Below are 19340 nucleotides of genomic sequence, written 5' to 3' on the forward strand. Positions count from 1 at the left end.
CACAGCTAGACACTGACACAGTGGAGGAAATGGACACGTCAGTGCCAGAGTCAGAGAATCAGGAGGAGCAATGAGGAGTAGAAGACTCAGAAGACTCAAAGGGACAAAATAAGGACAAATTACAGGCTAAATAAACTGACGCTCTTTTTATTTTATTTTAGATGGGTCTTTTTTGTGGGGGTTCAATAAAGTTCAAAATTATAACCTAAATAAAGTTTTGAAAGCCTGTTTTTATTTGTATGGAACAGTGTGTCTATTTTGACGACAAAGATAATATAAGGGTCAGAGACAAAAACAATCAGTGTGCAAAAAAACTCTAAATTCCCATAAATTCCCGAAAATTCCCATGGAAAGTTTCCTCTTTTAAAAATTCCCAGAATTTTGCAACCCTAATAAAAAGTGATGGAGCAAGAGTTGAGAAATAGCAGACTACCCAGTTATCCCACGAGGAAGGAAACCCTGATTAGTCACTAGATCAAATTGCAAATGAGTTAGAAGAGTTTTCCTCACGAGTTGAATCAACTAATAATTCCACGATTTCCAAGTGCGTATTGTTCACAGAATAGCTATGCAGGCCACCATGGTCTAAACATTAAATTTTTTTAATTAAGTTTTTATTGCAAGCTTTAATATTCCCCATTGTTTTATCATAGATACCTACTCGGGTTCAGCAGCGCCAGTCGCTCCCGTAAGCAGTCTGGGCATCCTACTTTTGTGGGAGTTCACTCCCACTGCCCAAAATCTCCTTGCATGTTATCATAACCCGAGAGTGACAATAGAACCCCTTGTGACCTGAACTGGATATTTATGTCTTTTGCTGGTATTTCTTCAATCTCTCTAAAGGTGTAGATGAGGCAGAGTTTGGTATAAATTGTAAGCTGCTTTATAATATTGTTATAGGTTACTTATTTTAGACTACTCTCACAGGCAAATCTTAGTTCCCTCTGCCTTAAGAGCATCTTCACTTTCTAGAACATGTCTATGATAATAAATGAAAAACCTTTCTTTAGCTATTGGGTCCATTCTGTCACCATAGTATTCTCCTCATTTTTGAAAGCTGCAGAATAACATCAACAACAGATCTCATTATAGTCTTTAACTGCCAAATTAATTTATTAAATAGATGAAGAAAATAACAGCATTATAGAATGTATATATTTACAGTAGATGCTTGACAATGAATAATAAAAGCAACGTGCTTTCTATCGCTATGCTGATTTATAATTTTATAATTGACTTCTGAGTCTACATTATTTTTTTCTTCATGTATGTTCTTATGTAACCTTACCAGCTATAGAATCCACCTGGTCTGACTAATCTCTTCTTAGCTCCAAATCAACTCTCTTTTTGAATTAAACAGACCAAGCTTATTAAATATCCTAAAAAGCAGTCACCAGGGCTTTGTGGATTTGACTAACTGTCAGCTAAATCCAAAAAGGAGTTGCCTATCATCATGCATATAGCTGAACAAACAAAAAAACATCATAGCATATTTTCATTGTGTGTGGGGCGTATGTAGGAAACCGTCACAGACACGTCACAGGGTTTAATCAGCCATAAATGGACGCCGAGCCAAATGAGATATTAGGAAGGGTGACCGAAAGCATGATCGAAGAGGTGGGTTTAAGGAGGACGGTAAAGGAAATGACAGAGGTGGAGAGGCTTAGGGAAGGGTCGGACTGGGCTCCTGTAATGTGTCAGGGTCAGACTGGGCTCCTGTATCCAGCCCCCAGTAATGTCAGGGTCAGACTGGGCTCCTGTATCCAGCCCCCAGTAATGTCAGGGTCAGACTGGGCTCCTGTATCCAGCCCCCAGTAATGTCAGGGTCAGACTGGGCTCCTGTATCCAGCCCCCAGTAATGTCAGGGTCAGACTGGGCTCCTGTATCCAGCCCTCAGTAGGGAGTTCCAGAGTTTAAGGCCTAGGCTGCTGAAAGCACAGCTGTCAATGGTGGGACAAGGAAAGGGAAATGTGCAACAACCCAAAATCAGTGGAATGAGAGTTTGGAGGTTAGAGATAGGGGGTGATAAGACAATTAAAGGATTTATACACAAGGATGAGAATTTTAAAAATGAAGTGTTAGGGTTCAGGAGCTAATGTAGGCCAGCGAGCACAGGGGTGATGAGTAATTGGGAACTGGTGCGAGTTAGGATACAGGCAGCAGAGTTTTGGATGAGCTGAAGTTTATGGAGGGTGGAGGATAGGAAGCCAGCCAGGACAACATTGGATTAGTCGAGTCTGGAGGTGCCAAAGGCACAAGTGAGAGTTTCAGCAGCAGATAGGCGGAGGTAATGATAGAGGTGGGAGTAGGCAGTCTTTGTGACGGAGAGGATATGGGGTCAGAAACTCAGCTCAAGGTCAAATAGGAAGCTTTGTAACTTGTTGGCATGCATCATTATTTTTGCAAAACATTTTTACATTGCAACCTTACAGCTGAAGACGATGGGAAGAACACTCTTCAATTCCATACCCAGCATATTTTCTCCAATATACCAGGTGCCAAAATGAAGCAATAGTGCTTCTCCACAATTGCTGATTACATGCAAGGTCACTTGACTCAGATATTTAGAAACACATTTCAATTATGTAATGTCCACAAAATGAGCTTTCATGCTAGAACTTCAAACTATTGAATAAACTGTTTTTAGAGCTATACCCAAGACAGTTGTGGGAATCGAAGGACTTATTGCCAGCCCACATAGGTGAATGAATTTCACAATCTATACCCACTCACTTGATTGGCCTACTGCATGAATGGTTCTCAAGGTAGCCATCAACTTTGTAGTATAGTAAAGAAAGACCTGCATTTATATAGCGTTTTCACAACCTCAGGATGACTCAAAGCGCTTTACAGCCAATTAAGTACTTCTGAAGTGTAGTCACTGTTGTAATGTAGGAAACACGGCAGCCAATTTGCACACAGCAAGCTCCCACAAACAGCAATGTGATAATGACCAGATAATCTGTTTTACTGATGTTGGCTGAGTGATAAATATTGGCCAGGACACCGAGGAGAACTCTCCTGTTCTTCTTCAAATAGTACATGGAATGTTTTACGTCTGTCCTCTCAGGTGGGGCCTCTGTTTTAACGTCTCATCCAAAAGAAGGCACCTCCGACGGTGCAGCACTCTCTCAGTACTGCACTGGAGTATCAGTCTATATCTTGTGCTCAAGTCTCTGGAGTGGGACTTGAACCCACAACCTTCTGACTCAGAGGCAAGAGTGCTATCACTTAGCAACAGATGACAATAGGTGCAACTTGCAGCTGCAGATCAGTCACTATTGTAACACTTCTTTGTCAATGCTCAACTAATATGTGCACTGCCTACTGTGGAACTCAGTCATGTACATTAAAATGATTCCTGATTTGATCCCAAATCTTTGACAGGTTAGCTTTTCTCATCTCAATTAGGACAACAGTTAAGAAAGCTATAATTAGGATTAGCACTCTTATATTTATCATCTAAGTTTTACACAAGATTGCCCACTTGTTTAAGGTACTAGAGGGTTGATGGTGCCTACAAAGTCATATCTTACTCTTGAGCTTGCACTTTAAAAAGAGGCGCAGAAGAAAATTGAGGGATTCAAAAATACTTATGAAGGAAGTTTTGGATATTGAAAATAACACACTTGCACAATGTTTTAAGGGGGAAAAAAACTAAAAACACAGCCAATTCAGGTGTTGCCTGGAGTAATGAGCTGTTTTGCTGCCATGTTTAGACAAAGATAGTTTGACAACGACAGGTGCAAAGATCTAAACAGTAACATTTAAAGCTCATTACAGAACAAACCCTGTCGATGCAGCTGCTGTGGAATAATCCATGGTTGGGGAAGGTGAGATAATGACCCCCTGACATGATAATGGAATTTCATTAGATTCTGACTCTAATAGGGCAAATTAAGAGTTTCACAGGTTAGGATCAGACAGTCCAATAGTCAAACCTGCATAGCATTGCACTGTGATCCAGAGTGGACTACAGTGCAATGCGATGAGAGTTCTCCCATCAGTGCAGATCCTTCAATTTTACAGTAAGATTTTCTATCTGGAAAAGCACTCTGGTAAACTTTTAACATTCCACATTCAAAAGCTAATCCCCAAGACTGCATAGAGCTATAAAGTACTGCTTCATGTTTTTTTTCTGAAAAATGAAATCAAACTTGCTACGTTTTACTTTTTGCATTAAAATGCTTCAACTATGCAAATTTAAAAGGTTAAGGGCAAGAGATTACACCACTGACCTGCTGATGTTTTGATATCATTGCTATGGGTGTATGTTACCTGAATTATTTGATTAGGTGCTGAAAGATGATGGGAGATTAATGGTGTTAGATTAGCCCCATTGGACTTGTATTAAGATTAATTGCCGTAATATAGACAAAATGTTTCAACAAAATAAGTAATACATATTTGCAAATCACGACTAACTGTGAAAGAATTCCCTGCGTTGATCTGTCAGCAGTCAGCTAGCTTTGACTTAAAAGCCGCTGTGGCTGGTCAAAAGTTCATTTCCTTCCGAGCCTCTGAAGATTTTGACATGAATTTTTGAATGAGTTTTTCTTTCTACCCCAAGAGGTTTGCAGATGGTGCAGGGCGGGGGGGGGCGAGGGAACGGCGAGGGAACGGCGGGGGGGGGCGAGGGAACGGCGGGGGGGGGCGAGGGAACGGCGGGGGGGGGCGAGGGAACGGCGGGGGGGGGCGAGGGAACGGCGGGGGGGGGCGAGGGAACGGCGGGGGGGGGCGAGGGAACGGCGGGGGGGGCGAGGGAACGGCGGGGGGGGCGAGGGAACGGCGGGGGGGGCGAGGGAACGGCGGGGGGGGCGAGGGAACGGCGGGGGGGGCGAGGGAACGGCGGGGGGGGCGAGGGAACGGCGGGGGGGGGCGAGGGAACGGCGGGGGGGGCGAGGGAACGGCGGGGGGGGGCGAGGGAACGGCGGGGGGGCGCGAGGGAACGGCGGGGGGGGGGGCGAGGGAACGGCGGGGGGGGGGCGAGGGAACGGCGGGGGGGGGGGCGAGGGAACGGCGGGGGGGGCGAGGGAACGGCGGGGGGGGCGAGGGAACGGCGGGGGGGGCGAGGGAACGGCGGGGGGGGGCGCGAGGGAACGGCGGGGGGGGGCGCGAGGGAACGGCGGGGGGGGGCGAGGGAACGGCGGGGGGGGCGAGGGAACGGCGGGGGGGGCGAGGGAACGGCGGGGGGGGCGAGGGAACGGCGGGGGGGCGAGGGAACGGCGGGGGGGCGAGGGAACGGCGGGGGGGGCGAGGGAACGGCGGGGGGGGCGAGGGAACGGCGGGGGGGGCGAGGGAACGGCGGGGGGGGCGAGGGAACGGCGGGGGGGGCGAGGGAACGGCGGGGGGGGCGAGGGAACGGCGGGGGGGGCGAGGGAACGGCGGGGGGGGCGAGGGAACGGCGGGGGGGGCGAGGGAACGGCGGGGGGGGCGAGGGAACGGCGGGGGGGGCGAGGGAACGGCGGGGGGGGCGAGGGAACGGCGGGGGGGGCGAGGGAACGGCGGGGGGGGCGAGGGAACGGCGGGGGGGGCGAGGGAACGGCGGGGGGGGCGAGGGAACGGCGGGGGGGGCGAGGGAACGGCGGGGGGGGCGAGGGAACGGCGGGGGGGGCGAGGGAACGGCGGGGGGGGCGAGGGAACGGCGGGGGGGGCGAGGGAACGGCGGGGGGGGCGAGGGAACGGCGGGGGGGGCGAGGGAACGGCGGGGGGGGCGAGGGAACGGCGGGGGGGGCGAGGGAACGGCGGGGGGGGCGAGGGAACGGCGGGGGGGGCGAGGGAACGGCGGGGGGGGCGAGGGAACGGCGGGGGGGGCGAGGGAACGGCGGGGGGGGCGAGGGAACGGCGGGGGGGGCGAGGGAACGGCGGGGGGGGCGAGGGAACGGCGGGGGGGGGCGAGGGAACGGCGGGGGGGGGCGAGGGAACGGCGGGGGGGGGCGAGGGAACGGCGGGGGGGGGCGAGGGAACGGCGGGGGGGGCGAGGGAACGGCGGGGGGGGCGAGGGAACGGCGGGGGGGGCGAGGGAACGGCGGGGGGGGCGAGGGAACGGCGGGGGGGGCGAGGGAACGGCGGGGGGGGCGAGGGAACGGCGGGGGGGGCGAGGGAACGGCGGGGGGGGCGAGGGAACGGCGGGGGGGGCGAGGGAACGGCGGGGGGGGCGAGGGAACGGCGGGGGGGGCGAGGGAACGGCGGGGGGGGCGAGGGAACGGCGGGGGGGGCGAGGGAACGGCGGGGGGGGCGAGGGAACGGCGGGGGGGGCGAGGGAACGGCGGGGGGGGCGAGGGAACGGCGGGGGGGGCGAGGGAACGGCGGGGGGGGCGAGGGAACGGCGGGGGGGGCGAGGGAACGGCGGGGGGGGCGAGGGAACGGCGGGGGGGGCGAGGGAACGGCGGGGGGGGCGAGGGAACGGCGGGGGGGCGAGGGAACGGCGGGGGGGGCGAGGGAACGGCGGGGGGGCGAGGGAACGGCGGGGGGGCGAGGGAACGGCGGGGGGGCGAGGGAACGGCGGGGGGGGCGAGGGAACGGCGGGGGGGGCGAGGGAACGGCGGGGGGGGCGAGGGAACGGCGGGGGGGGCGAGGGAACGGCGGGGGGGGCGAGGGAACGGCGGGGGGGGCGAGGGAACGGCGGGGGGGGCGAGGGAACGGCGGGGGGGGCGAGGGAACGGCGGGGGGGGCGAGGGAACGGCGGGGGGGGCGAGGGAACGGCGGGGGGGGCGAGGGAACGGCGGGGGGGGCGAGGGAACGGCGGGGGGGGCGAGGGAACGGCGGGGGGGGCGAGGGAACGGCGGGGGGGGCGAGGGAACGGCGGGGGGGGCGAGGGAACGGCGGGGGGGGCGAGGGAACGGCGGGGGGGGCGAGGGAACGGCGGGGGGGGCGAGGGAACGGCGGGGGGGGCGAGGGAACGGCGGGGGGGGCGAGGGAACGGCGGGGGGGGCGAGGGAACGGCGGGGGGGGCGAGGGAACGGCGGGGGGGGCGAGGGAACGGCGGGGGGGGCGAGGGAACGGCGGGGGGGGCGAGGGAACGGCGGGGGGGGCGAGGGAACGGCGGGGGGGGCGAGGGAACGGCGGGGGGGGCGAGGGAACGGCGGGGGGGGCGAGGGAACGGCGGGGGGGGCGAGGGAACGGCGGGGGGGGCGAGGGAACGGCGGGGGGGGCGAGGGAACGGCGGGGGGGGCGAGGGAACGGCGGGGGGGGCGAGGGAACGGCGGGGGGGGCGAGGGAACGGCGGGGGGGGCGAGGGAACGGCGGGGGGGGCGAGGGAACGGCGGGGGGGGCGAGGGAACGGCGGGGAGGGCGAGGGAACGGCGGGGAGGGCGAGGGAACGGCGGGGGGGGCGAGGGAACGGCGGGGGGGGCGAGGGAACGGCGGGAGGGGGGGAGCGGGAGGAGGGAGGGGGGGGAGAGAGGGGGAGAGAGAGAGAGAGAGAGAGAGAGAGAGAGAGAGAGAGAGAGAGAGAAAAACGGGGGGAGAGAATGAGATGGAGGGGGAGGGAGCGGTGAGGGTCCAGGCACATGTAGTCCATTCCCGGGGACTGAGCGGTGTCCGCACTTTGAAACAACACGGGTAGAGCGCAGCACATGTACAATGGCCACTGGAAGGAAGCTCCGCAAACAAGTTTTAGGCCCCCAGTGAAACAAAAATGAGAATTTTCATTTTAAAAATTCAGAAAATCGTTTTAAAGCTGGAAAAAAACACGGGAAACTGATGTTGAATGTCCCGCGGTAAGTTCCAGTTAAGTTTTGCCAGGTGGTGACCCCTTTTCGAAAGAGTCTATCAGGGTTTTTTTTTAAATCATGTTGGGAGAGGGGAAAACGTTTGTGCCCCTGTTTGTACCTCGGAGTCTGAGAGCAACAAAGGGAACAGCAGCAAAAAATGAGGAAACAACTTCTCCAAAACTGATCCCAACTCATCGCCAAGGCTGGGGATAGGTAACCTCACCGCCTTCTTAGGAAGTGTGACCATTTTATTCACTTCTTATTTGAGCTCCATTTGGTATTAAGAGTTTATTTTTATTATTTTTTTGTTGTATGTTTAACGACAGCGTTGAAGAGGGAAAGAGAAACTTGGAGCAACTTCTACTTCTGTCAAAGCTGCAACGAGACTTGAAAGAATTTAAAGATTTTTAATGAAGCTTTCACAAAAAATGAGTGTTAAAAACACGTTTTTCCCCCCTAAGTTTCGAATATGATTTTGGAAGAAACAGAAACAAAAATCAATTTTCCCCTCATCTAAACAAGTTTCAACCAGGTCTTGAAGTCCAAACACTTGTAAAGAGGTTCTGAAATGCTTAAAACATTTTAAAATTGAAATTTCTCAATATTTGATTTGAACGATCGACTGACGTGGGTAGCTTTACACAAACATGCAACCATGCTGTTGAGGAGGGGGAGGGTGGGGAGAATTTGTAGGAGTTACATATTAAATGATATTTTTTTGAAAGTCAATAAAGTAAGGCGTTTAGGAAGAGGACCAAAAAAGGGGAAAAATTTTGTCTGTCATTCTATAGTCCTAACAAGTCCCAGGAATAATGTAAATATAGATTTCCTCTTAAACATTTAGTGGAGTGTTAATAGATACGAGTTATGTAATTATGCATAAAAATTGCAGGAAGGTACTTTAGAAGAAACTACAATTTGTTGATTGAGAAAGACACAGAAAATACTTTGATTAAACTGATGATGTACAATTTTGGTTTGGTATAAATGTTTGAAATAGGAGATTAAAATCGAGAGTACAATGAAGTTTGTTCCCCACTATTTAATTGGGAAGTACCTAAAATAATTCAACACTTTTCGTGATAAGACCAGGGATTAATATTGTGGAGAATGTTTGAGAGAAAAACATTAGAAGCAAAATTTGTAAATTAACATCTTTACATCAACACATTAGTAAACATTTCCAAGTCAGTCTAATTGGTTCTCCTGTCCAGGAAGAAAGATGAATGTTTATTTCTGTTAAATCAAAGCTTTTCCTGCTTTTGTTTTTAATTCAGTGACGCAAATTGTGTATGTGGTTTTTCTGCACTTGTGGATAAGTGCTGCATTTCTGACATGTTACATGGGGGTGTGTTGGTTCAAGAAAACAACATTTATTAGTGGAAGTGATTGAAGTTGGAAATAGATACCCATTTTTGTTCAATTCTTATTAATACTGTGAACTGAAGAACTACAGCACTTTATATTTGTTGGTTGTCTAGTTGTAGTGGGTGGACGTCCAGTACGTCAGCACCATAGGAAAGCCGCTGCTCCTGCTGCTTGTGCAGCCACTGCTATAGTGGCATGAGGGATGGGCTAATACGTTGAAAACTTTAAAATTAAGACAAATTGCACAAATAGATATGCCTCTTTCAGCTCACCTTGTGCTTTTGGATTGTTTGTCGATGCATAACCTGTGTAACTGAGTGATGTTTCTGAAGTGTTAATACATTATTATGCAGTTCTTTTATATCCCACTCATTTCTGACAAGTATTTTTTTATTAAATAGAGTTTATACATGATGAACTAAAAGCTTTTAATTAATTCTACCGTAAACAAACTTGCAGAATGGGCATGTGAATGAAAAATGAATTTCAATATAGATAAGTGTGAGGTGGTGCATTTTGGTAGGAGGAATAAGGAGGCGATCTACTCCTTAGAAAATAAGAGTCTAAATGGGGTAGAGGTGCAAAGGGATCGAGGGGTATAGATTCACAAATCATTAAAAGTAGCGATGCAGGTTAAGAAAGCCATAAAAAAGTGCAAATAAAGCACTGGGGCTCATTTCTAGAGGAATAGAATTCAAAAGCAGAGAAGCTATGTTAAACTTGTATAGAACCTTGTCTGAGTGTCTCATGATTTGAGACGGTGGAGTGGCAATATGGCATTACTGTATATATGCTTTTAAGTGGTTGCTGCTGTTGTTGTTTTCAAATTTGCTCACAAAGGAAAAGGTCGCACTCAAAGGAGTTCGTGGCCCACTCAGTAGAAAAAAAATTAGAGGGAACAATGGAGAATGCCCCATTTTCCAGGGGGGAGCTGTTCTTCAGTGCTCCTCCTGTTATTCAGTTTTAATTGAAATTCTGTTCTGTTACACACTTGATATTTTGCACACTTAGCCATTCCTTCATTAATGACACTATGTAAATGCAAGTTGCTGTAGTTGTACAGTGTAGAAGATGGATAATACCCATTCTTTCATTTAATCATAAAGAAAGACATTGGAACAGCACAACTTGTTGGCTATTACTCACATCTTCTGACATTCCTTCCGTTCTCCCAGCATGGTATCGCCCATCTCGCCCAAAATTGTAGCTTCCACTTCATAGTGAACAACCAAAGCCTTCTCTGTTGGGTGGACATCTATGTTACCCCCTTTCACTTTTCTAAAAAGAAATAGTTATTAGGGCTACAAAGAAATCAGAGATCCGTACTGATATGAAAAAAATACGAACAACTACACAAAAAACTCAAACATGTCAATGTAGTGATCCGCAGCCTTAATTTTAAAACCAGATGTTTCAGACAACATTCAAAACTGAATCTCAGTCACGGGGAATTTTTCATACCAACAGTATATCAGTAAAATTGAGAGAGTAAAAAATCTAACTTCCAGGGTTAAGTTATGAGCTGTTCTTGTGAAAACAGCATTTGTACTATTTGACAGTATCTCAGACTCAATGGATGATTCTTGCGTGCTATTGCAATGGAATAGACAAAGATGTCAACGTCTCTATCTGCTTGTTAAAAGCAACATAACTTGTGTGTATTATCAATTTACAAAGATCGTGCACATCATACACATCACTGAACAATTATGGTTACCTCTATAATTAGAGTCCATGTCTCTTACATAGCAGATTTGATCTTACATCACACATTACAGAAGTGAAATATAAAATAACACCTGCAAGTGATTAAATGGCAGTAAACTAACCAAGGGATTCATAAATTATAAACCAGAAAAACAAAAGTAAAGCAACTGATTAGAACTTTGAGATGAGATTGCCGTCTTGAAATCACTGAACTACATGGACTGGTTTTATCCCAAATTGTTGTCCATGCACTGACATTGGTTCTCAGTGTCACACTCATCTGACCCCATTAACAATGAAGTTAACAAAAATAAAGTCACAGTGATTGCAGTTGATCACTAGGAAATATAGCAATTGGAATAACTTGGCAGTGACTACAAAGCAGTAATCTCAGTATAGAAGACAAACAACAGCCCTCCTTAATAGAGGGACTTATTGACAGCTTGCGGTTGGATTACTAGATATTCTATGAAGAAAGGAAGAATTGCACTTATATAGTGCCTTTTACATCGGTCTCAAAACACTATAGAGCCTCAAGGCTCAGGAGTTGGGCTTCAATCCATGACCTTCTTACTCAGAGGTGAGATTTTTACCACTGAGCCAAGGATGTCACCAAGGCCATGAATAATACATAATAATAACACACACCTTTATAGAGCGCACTCTCCTGACTGAGGGGCAATTTTGATTCACAAAATACCTACAATAACAGCTTCATCTAAATGCTTATATGGGCAACATATCTTCTTAGGCAGTCCCTCGGAACCGAGGATGACTTGCTTCCACATTAAAAATGAGTTCTCGGGTGGCTGATGTGTCCAATGCGGGACCTACAGTCTCTGTCACAGGTGGGGCAGACGGTGGTTGAAGGGGCGGGTGGGTGGGGTGCTTGGGTTGACGTACACTCCTTCCGCTGCCTGCGCTTGGCTTCCGCTTGCTCCCGGCGAAGAGACTCGAGGTGTTCGGTGCCTTCCCGGATGCTTCTCCTCCACTTTGTGCAGTCTTGGGCCAGGAATTCCCAGGTGTCGGTGGGGATGTTACACTTTTTCAAGAAGGCTTTGAGGGTGTCCTTGAAGCGTTTCCTCTGCCCACCTGGGGCTCTCTTGCCGTGCCGGAGCTCCGAGTAGAGCGCTTGTTTTGGGAGTCTTGTATCGGGCATGCGGACAATGTGACCCATCCATCGGAGCTGATCGAGTGTGGTCAAAGCTTCGATGCTGGGGATGTTGGCCTGAGCGACAACACTGACGCCTATCCTGCCAATGGATTTGCAGGATCTTGCGGAGGCAGTGTTGGTGGTACCTCTCCAGTGCTTTGGAGATGCCTGCTGTACATGGTCCATGTCTCTGAGGCATACAGCAGGGCAGGTATCACTGCTGCTCTGTAGACCATGAGCTTAGCGCCAGGTTTGAGGTCCTGGTCTTCAAACACTCTCTTATCTTAATGCTTATTACATGGGCAACATATAGGAGATGGACAATGGAAACATTAATACAATAATTGCACAGGTGAGGATGATGGCATCATCCTCAAATGAGAATTTTATTCAACTTGAAAAATATTCCAACTTCCCCATGTACATTAAAAATGTTTAATAGTAAGCTACTGCTGTTTTTTCTGATTAAAGTCTCAGGATCTCTTTAAAAATAAAATTTGAAGATTTATATCCTTTAGTATTTGATTTCAGAGGGTAAGAGAAGCAAGAAGTTTACTGTTTTCAAGGAGTCCAGCAGTGTGAGGAATGATCAGAATGTGAACCATTTTTAGCCAAGCACACCCAATTACACACTTGGGGTTTTAAAATAACATTAAATTGGGCATCAAAAAGATTCAAGAAAATCTTTTTTTGACTAATCATTTTAAAGAGGAATCTTAAGAGTTAGACTTTTGTTTTGTACCTCACTTTGTTTACTGAACAACTTGAAAATTATGGTTTCAATCTGTAGAGTTCTGACTAACATGGAGATGTTAATTTAGTAATGTAATCGTAATTTCTAAAGACAGGAATGTACAGCAATTAACAATAGCAGATTGTTTAAACATCAACTGCTTAAACTATAATTGCATTCCATCGTTATATTCTTCACTGATGGAAGAACTCTGCAGCCCCACAGGAACTAGTACATTTTTAGTTAAGAAAGAACGAACAAACTACCGTTTATATAGCACCTTTCACATCCTCAGGACATCCCAAAACACTTCACAGGTAATGAAGTACCTTTGAAGTGTAGTAAGTGTTGTAATGCAAGGAAATGCAGCAGCCAATTTGTGCACAGCAAAATCCCACAAACAGCAATGAGATCAATGACCAGATATATTGGCCCGGCTACTCCGGGACCTATGACCGCATATCATGTCGTAAGTGCCCCGCAAGTTCTGGCTTTCCACATGACAGATCATACGAATCCGCAGGAAATGGACATTCGCTGGCACAGGGAATGCCCACAAAACCCTTACGCCTGGTAAAAGGGTTTAAATAAATATGAAAATATTTTTTTTTAATGATTTAACCATACAAAAACCTTTAAAATTAATTTAGGGTACTTTTGGCCCCTTGAAAATGTTTATTTATTTTTCAAAAAAAATTTGTTTTAAATGTTTAATTAAATTGTATTTTAATTAATTTTGACCATGTGATATTTATTTTTATAAGTGTTGTGAAAGTGTGTTTTTTGGGGGGATTTCTATTCATGCTTATGGGGATTCCGTACGTAAATGGAATCCCCATAAGCATAATGGGAATCCTCCTTTGTGATTGGTTGGGCCAGCCCATGTGATCCCAGGAACGCTTGAGAATCGCATGCGCCTTTACGCAGGCATACACCTGCAGACCCAGGAGCATGAGTCTTCCAAGGTACAGAGGCACCAGGTAGGTGCGGAGTTTACTTGCGGTTCGGAGGCATTCGCCTGTGGGAAGCCTCCGACCGCAATTTCCAGACCATTATTTTACTGGTGTTGGTTGACGAATAAATATTGGCCAGGACACCAAGAGAACTCCCCTGCTCTTCTCTGAATAGTGCCATAGGATCTTTTACATCCACCTTGAGGTGGCAAATGTGGCCTCAGTTTAATTTATTATCCAAGATGGCCCAGCATTCCTACACTACCGAATTGAAGTGTCAGCCTAGATTATGTGGTCAAGTCCCTGGAGTGGAGCATGAACCCATGACCTCGACCACTGAGCCAAGAATAACACCTGCGCACATTAAGGCGCAGCATGTCAGCACAAGAATAAAATAATCTTTTTTTTGTTACAGACTGGCTACCCTGTGTCAACAGTAAGGACAGTAGTCAAGTAGAGAGCAGGCGAGGTGCAAAATAAAGCTATCCCGCCCCAATCATGTGCTTTAGCCCCAACTTTAGAAAAGTATTCCTAACTCCACTACTGTGAAATTTTCCACTTAAGGCCACAAATTTGTTCATAACTGTGCAATGGATTGAGATTGAGATTGCCTCAAATTCAGTTCACTTAGGAGTCTTACAGCTTATAGATCAAAAGGTCTCAAAGATGTAAAAGTTAATGCAATGCCTCACCCAATTCCCAAACTCATGCAACTTAGGCTGCATCTACACTACAACTTTAACATCACTATGAAGCAGGTCTGGCATGGTTGGGGCCTGACTCTGGATTTACACTATAACATTAGTATTGGTGCAAAGCAAAACCGCTTCCAAGGATGGGACTGAGGCACAGTTAGGGCAAAGTACAGGGAACTGGACTCTGCTTTTGACTGTGCTATTCCTGACCTGGGAGTGCTGAATGCTGAAAGTGGATGCCTGAAATGGGAAGCATTCCATTTTCCCAGCATCAACATCCATCACCACTTAGTGCACGGTGTTGCCAGCAAACCACCACCACCCCCCCTCCCCACACCAGTGACTACACTTCAAAGAGTATTTCATCGTCTATAAAGTGCTTTGGGACGTCCTGAAGTCGTTAAAGGCACTATATAAATGCAAGTTATTTCTTTCTTACTAACTTCATTCCAAAAATAGGTTAAGAATTTTACCAAAAGCTGAATTTTGTCACCAGAATGTATTTTTACAATCCAGCAAGGATCAATTTGTAACGAAAGGGATGCTGGAATACAGTTTCTTCCCTCCCACCACCTGCTCCTCTCTCAGGCCTTTTCAAAATTGTACATTGCTATCCTTGAGAAGATATTTGGATGGCTGTAATTATTTCAGTAAGATATTTTTCCTGAACCCATGTTAGTTTTACTGCATTAATCTTTTCTCTAATGTTTTATTTTCTAAAATAAGCAGAGATAGGAAGCGTTTTTATTTATTTTTTAAACCCAGAAAAGTTCTACAGCTGTAATGTGCAGAGCAGTTTTGGGAAATTTCTCCAAAGACACCTCCAATAGTGGCACATTTGACAATTGTAATATGTCAGAATTAATCATTTTGTTGATTACATAGAAAGTATGTATATTCGACCCAACTGATCCTGATCCATGCCCGTGTTTATGCTCCACATTATGGCATTAATAAAACAACAAATTAATCTACTATATTAAAAGGAATGAGAAGTAAACCAAACTAGCTCAAGTACCTCTTGCAATTGCCCAATTACCAAATTTTTACATAGGAACTTCTACAGGACCAGAAAAGACAATAGACCATCTGGACCATCCCAAAAATGAATACCTCCCAAACACTCACTCATAGAATCATAGAATAGTACAGCACAGAAGGAGGCCATTTGGCCCATCTGCACCAGCACTCACTCAATTATTTGTCTAATTCTGCTTTAAACTCAGAGTACTTCAGTCCTCAAATCATTGTAGGAAAACAGATAAACTAATCATAATGGTTTTGCACTGTGGAGAGAAAAACATTTTTTGCTGTGTATTTTAATATGCTTCCACAACAAAAGAAAAATACACACAGCATGGCTTTGAATGTAATCCAACATTGCTTTAGTCATATCTAATTTACAAAAGCAGTAATATAGAATAAACAGAAAATAGTGGTGTATTTGTAAGCACTCATGTATGTAGGAGAGGTTAATATTAACTGGAAATAGCTACTAGTTTGGAATGACAAAGTATTTTTCTGTTGTAATCTGGACTATAAATGGTAAGCCCCACCCTTAAAAGCTTGAGAACGAGGGTTTGTTACAAATACAGCACATATTTCCCCATGATGAAACACATTTATTTTAAAATACATCATCCCATTTTTTAGTTTGCTCCTTTATAAAAGATTGACAAAAATTCAACCTTCCCATCCTGCCTGTTATCTGCAGAAATGTATATTTAAATAAACAAACCTAGTGAAAATGTTTGCACGGCAAAGTGCCCTAAACAAAACATACCTCAAACTGCGCTCCATCGCATCTATCTATGACTATGTACTTAGCACACAATCAACATCCTGTCCTGAGCAAGCCCTGGGCTGAATGCCCAGTCATCGCTGCAGCATAATTTCTGCTGCAGATTTCTTATTGGATTAGAATTTGTTAACAAGCTGCACTCTGCAGTCCTTTGGTGAACTGATCTGCGAAAGGACCTAATGTGTGATAATGTCTCCACCTAAAGAGATTTTATTACACCCACCATAAATATACTTTTATTATGTAAAATATTAACTTTTTCCTGTCTCCTTTTAGATTCTGCATCTTTTATCATTCATCTGTTATATGTATTTTGTTAGTCTTATCAACTGTATGGGGGAAATCACTGTAGCATCACCCTGCGTGCTATAAAATTGGTTAACATTTAAAAACACACAAGGTCAGAGATCAATCACTGGAGTGCATGTAATCTCCCAATGTTTTGGGGATTCAGCCACAAAACATTTATTATTCAGTATCTTAGGGTCCTTCCCAAAAATTAAACATGTCAGCATGGAATCAGCATAAACTAGTCATTATAAATGAACAGCTTGGAATGTGTCCTGTCCTACGAGGAATCTGGAGATACATTCATTGAATCATACTGCTGGATCAGCAATACAAGGTTTCTGACAGGGGTCAAAATACTGAATTATGAAAACTATACTTAGGATTTCCCAGAGTTAAACTCTGGTTTATGTATTTTCCCCCCACACACTCATCCTTATTTTCTTTTTCAGAAGCACACGTTTACAAAGCTTAAGAATGGCTGCAAATCAATTGAAAATGTTCTACTGACTATGGCAAAATTACCATGGAAAGCAATGGGCTAAAACTTCCATCCCACAAATAAGCAGGTCAAAACTCTCAGTAACTTGTAGCCTTCCCCTGAAAAAAATCACTATCAGCACTACAAGGTACATGGCATGATTGGACTTGCCCAACCAACTTCATTGGCTATTTGAGGCTATGCTTCAGAAAATGATGCTACTTGCCAATTCTGATTTTTCAGTATAGAAAAAAACTGTAAACACAAAGAAAGAAAACATTCAACACAACTATACATATATCCAATATTAAAATACAGTAGAGAATTGTCATATTTATCCCCCAAGTAAAAACACAAGTAGGTGGTACGGCAGAGTTTAAATCCCATAACCAGGTGGTTGGTATCTCTGCAGCAGGTTTCCAAATTGAAACTGAAATGTCACAGGGCTTTAGAAATGGCTACTGGATCTTCCCAATGGCCTCAGGCATCTTTCAAATTGTAGAAGTTCATAAGTATTCCATCAAAACATCCACAATTTCAAGCTATGTGACAACTAAGAATGAATGGATACATAGAAACATAGAAGATAGGAGCAGGAGCAGGAGTAGGCCATTCAGCCCTTCGAGCCTGCTCCGCCATTCAACGAGATCATGGCTGATCATCCAAACCCTAGCACCCTGTCCCTACACCGACAGCCATCCCACCCAAGCCCTATCCCCGTAACCCCGCGTATTTAATCCCCCCTAACACTAAGGGCCAATTTTTATCATGGCCAATCAACCTAACCCGCACAATTTTGGACTGCAACAGCAGAAAACTGACATCACATTCCCTACTCATCAGTGTTCAATATTTATAGAAATGCCCTAGAAGGGATTTGGGGTTAATTTCTATTATGATGTTGCTATGAATTAAATTCAAGATAGAAGGAGTTAACTTTCAGTAACACACGAGTTGTTCAGCCTGTGGATTAAATACACTAGCTGGGGCATGAAGTGTGTTTCTCACATACCATATCCGTTTGAGACAATAGAGATCATTAGCACATTCCAGAGAGGTTTGCACAAACTACGTTTCATTCACTGGCAACAGCAGGAGGCCTAGTCAAATGGGAGGTTTCTGATCCAAGGATGCCGCTTGACTGGCAACCTGATGATCCAATCCTCGACAAAGTTGGCTGAGGGAAGAGTGAGAGGCCAAGTCTGCAATAAGTTTCAAAAAAGTCAGAAAGGAGATCACTCTCTATCTAAGTGAATGCCAGTCAGTGAGAGCGAGTGACGGCAAGCCCATATCAAGGCCAAAGTTGCATAATTCATTATTTTTGATGTTAACAGCACTGTGGGAGTACCTTCACCACACGGACTGCAGCGGTTCAAGGCGGCAGCTCACCACCACCTTCTCAAGGGCAACTAGGGATGGACAATAAATGCTGGCCTTGCCAGCGACGCCCACATCCCATATACTAATAAAAAAAAATGGTGCAATAGAAAATAGGTAAACCATGCTGTGAAAAGAACATTCTGTTCAGTCAAGTATTTCATATAAAATAAACCAACTTGTCAGTTTACAATTGACTTCATCTCACTATACAGCTCATTAGTCTGATTTACGGATGAAAGGAGACATGCACGAGGCATGTGCGAGATCAATGTATCCAGTACGCAGTGAAGGGTCTTACTGTTGCGGTTCCAGGTCACACCATCATATAACTGGATAACAGGCGCTAAAGGTATACTCCTGACCGTTGGTGATATGAGATCTACTTACAGAGGCTACCAGCAACATTAAACCTGAAAGAATATCTAGTGCAGGCCTAAAATTAGTAACAGTCAACGTAAAGTCAAGTATACATCAATTGAACTGAAATCATAACATGAACAAGTAAATAAAAAGGGATATCTGATGGAATGCAAAATCTACTTTGTTGAATTCTGACCATTTTACCTTCCTTTCCAGTTGACATGTCTTAAAGCAGAACCAGATAAGTGAGGTAGAGAACATCTCCCCGTACACACATGAAGATCAGGTCCCAGAGAAGGTAAGAGCCCATGGGATCCAGCCTTAGCGCGTTGGATCCTAAACTGGCTGAGTGGCAGGAGGCAGAGGGTGATGGTCGAAGGTTGCTTTTGTGACTGGAAGCCTGTGTCCAGTGGGGTACCTCAGGGATCGGTGCTGGGTCCCTTGTTGTTTGTGATCTACATAAATGATTTGGATGAGAATGTAAAAGGTATGATCAGTAAATTCGCAGATGACACGAAAATTGGTGGGGTGGTAAATTGTGAGGAGGAAAGCCTCAGGCTACAGGACGATATAAACGGGTTGGTCAGATGGGCGGAAAAGTGGCAAATGGAATTTAACCCTGAAAAGTGCGAGGTGATGCATTTTGGACGGACAAATAAGGCAAGGGAATACACATTGAGTGGTAGGACCCTAGGAAGTACAGAGG

At 46.4% G+C, this 19340-nt stretch overlaps 1 protein-coding gene across 7 annotated transcripts in view; it reads right to left on the reverse strand.

The window, feature by feature from the left end:
* kifap3a (kinesin-associated protein 3a) overlaps nt 1-19340 on the reverse strand; it is a 249575-nt gene that overhangs the window by 222101 nt on the left and 8134 nt on the right. For 6 of the 7 annotated variants that reach the window (XR_015077662.1, XM_085982637.1, XM_085982636.1 and 3 more), the window contains exon 2: nt 10230-10361. Coding sequence is in view for 6 of the 7 variants with exons in the window: in XM_085982637.1 (XP_085838763.1) it covers nt 10230-10361 (132 nt within the window). In the remaining variant the exon portion in view is untranslated. Of the gene's footprint in view, nt 1-10229; nt 10362-16107; nt 16140-19340 lie in introns of those variants that run through there. The other variant, XM_085982635.1, reaches the window with a different exon arrangement.

This window comes from Somniosus microcephalus, chromosome 3, assembly GCF_052327205.1.
Source record: "Somniosus microcephalus isolate GS21.2 chromosome 3, FLI_Smic_1.0, whole genome shotgun sequence".
In the NCBI taxonomy this organism is placed as follows: domain Eukaryota; kingdom Metazoa; phylum Chordata; class Chondrichthyes; order Squaliformes; family Somniosidae; genus Somniosus; species Somniosus microcephalus.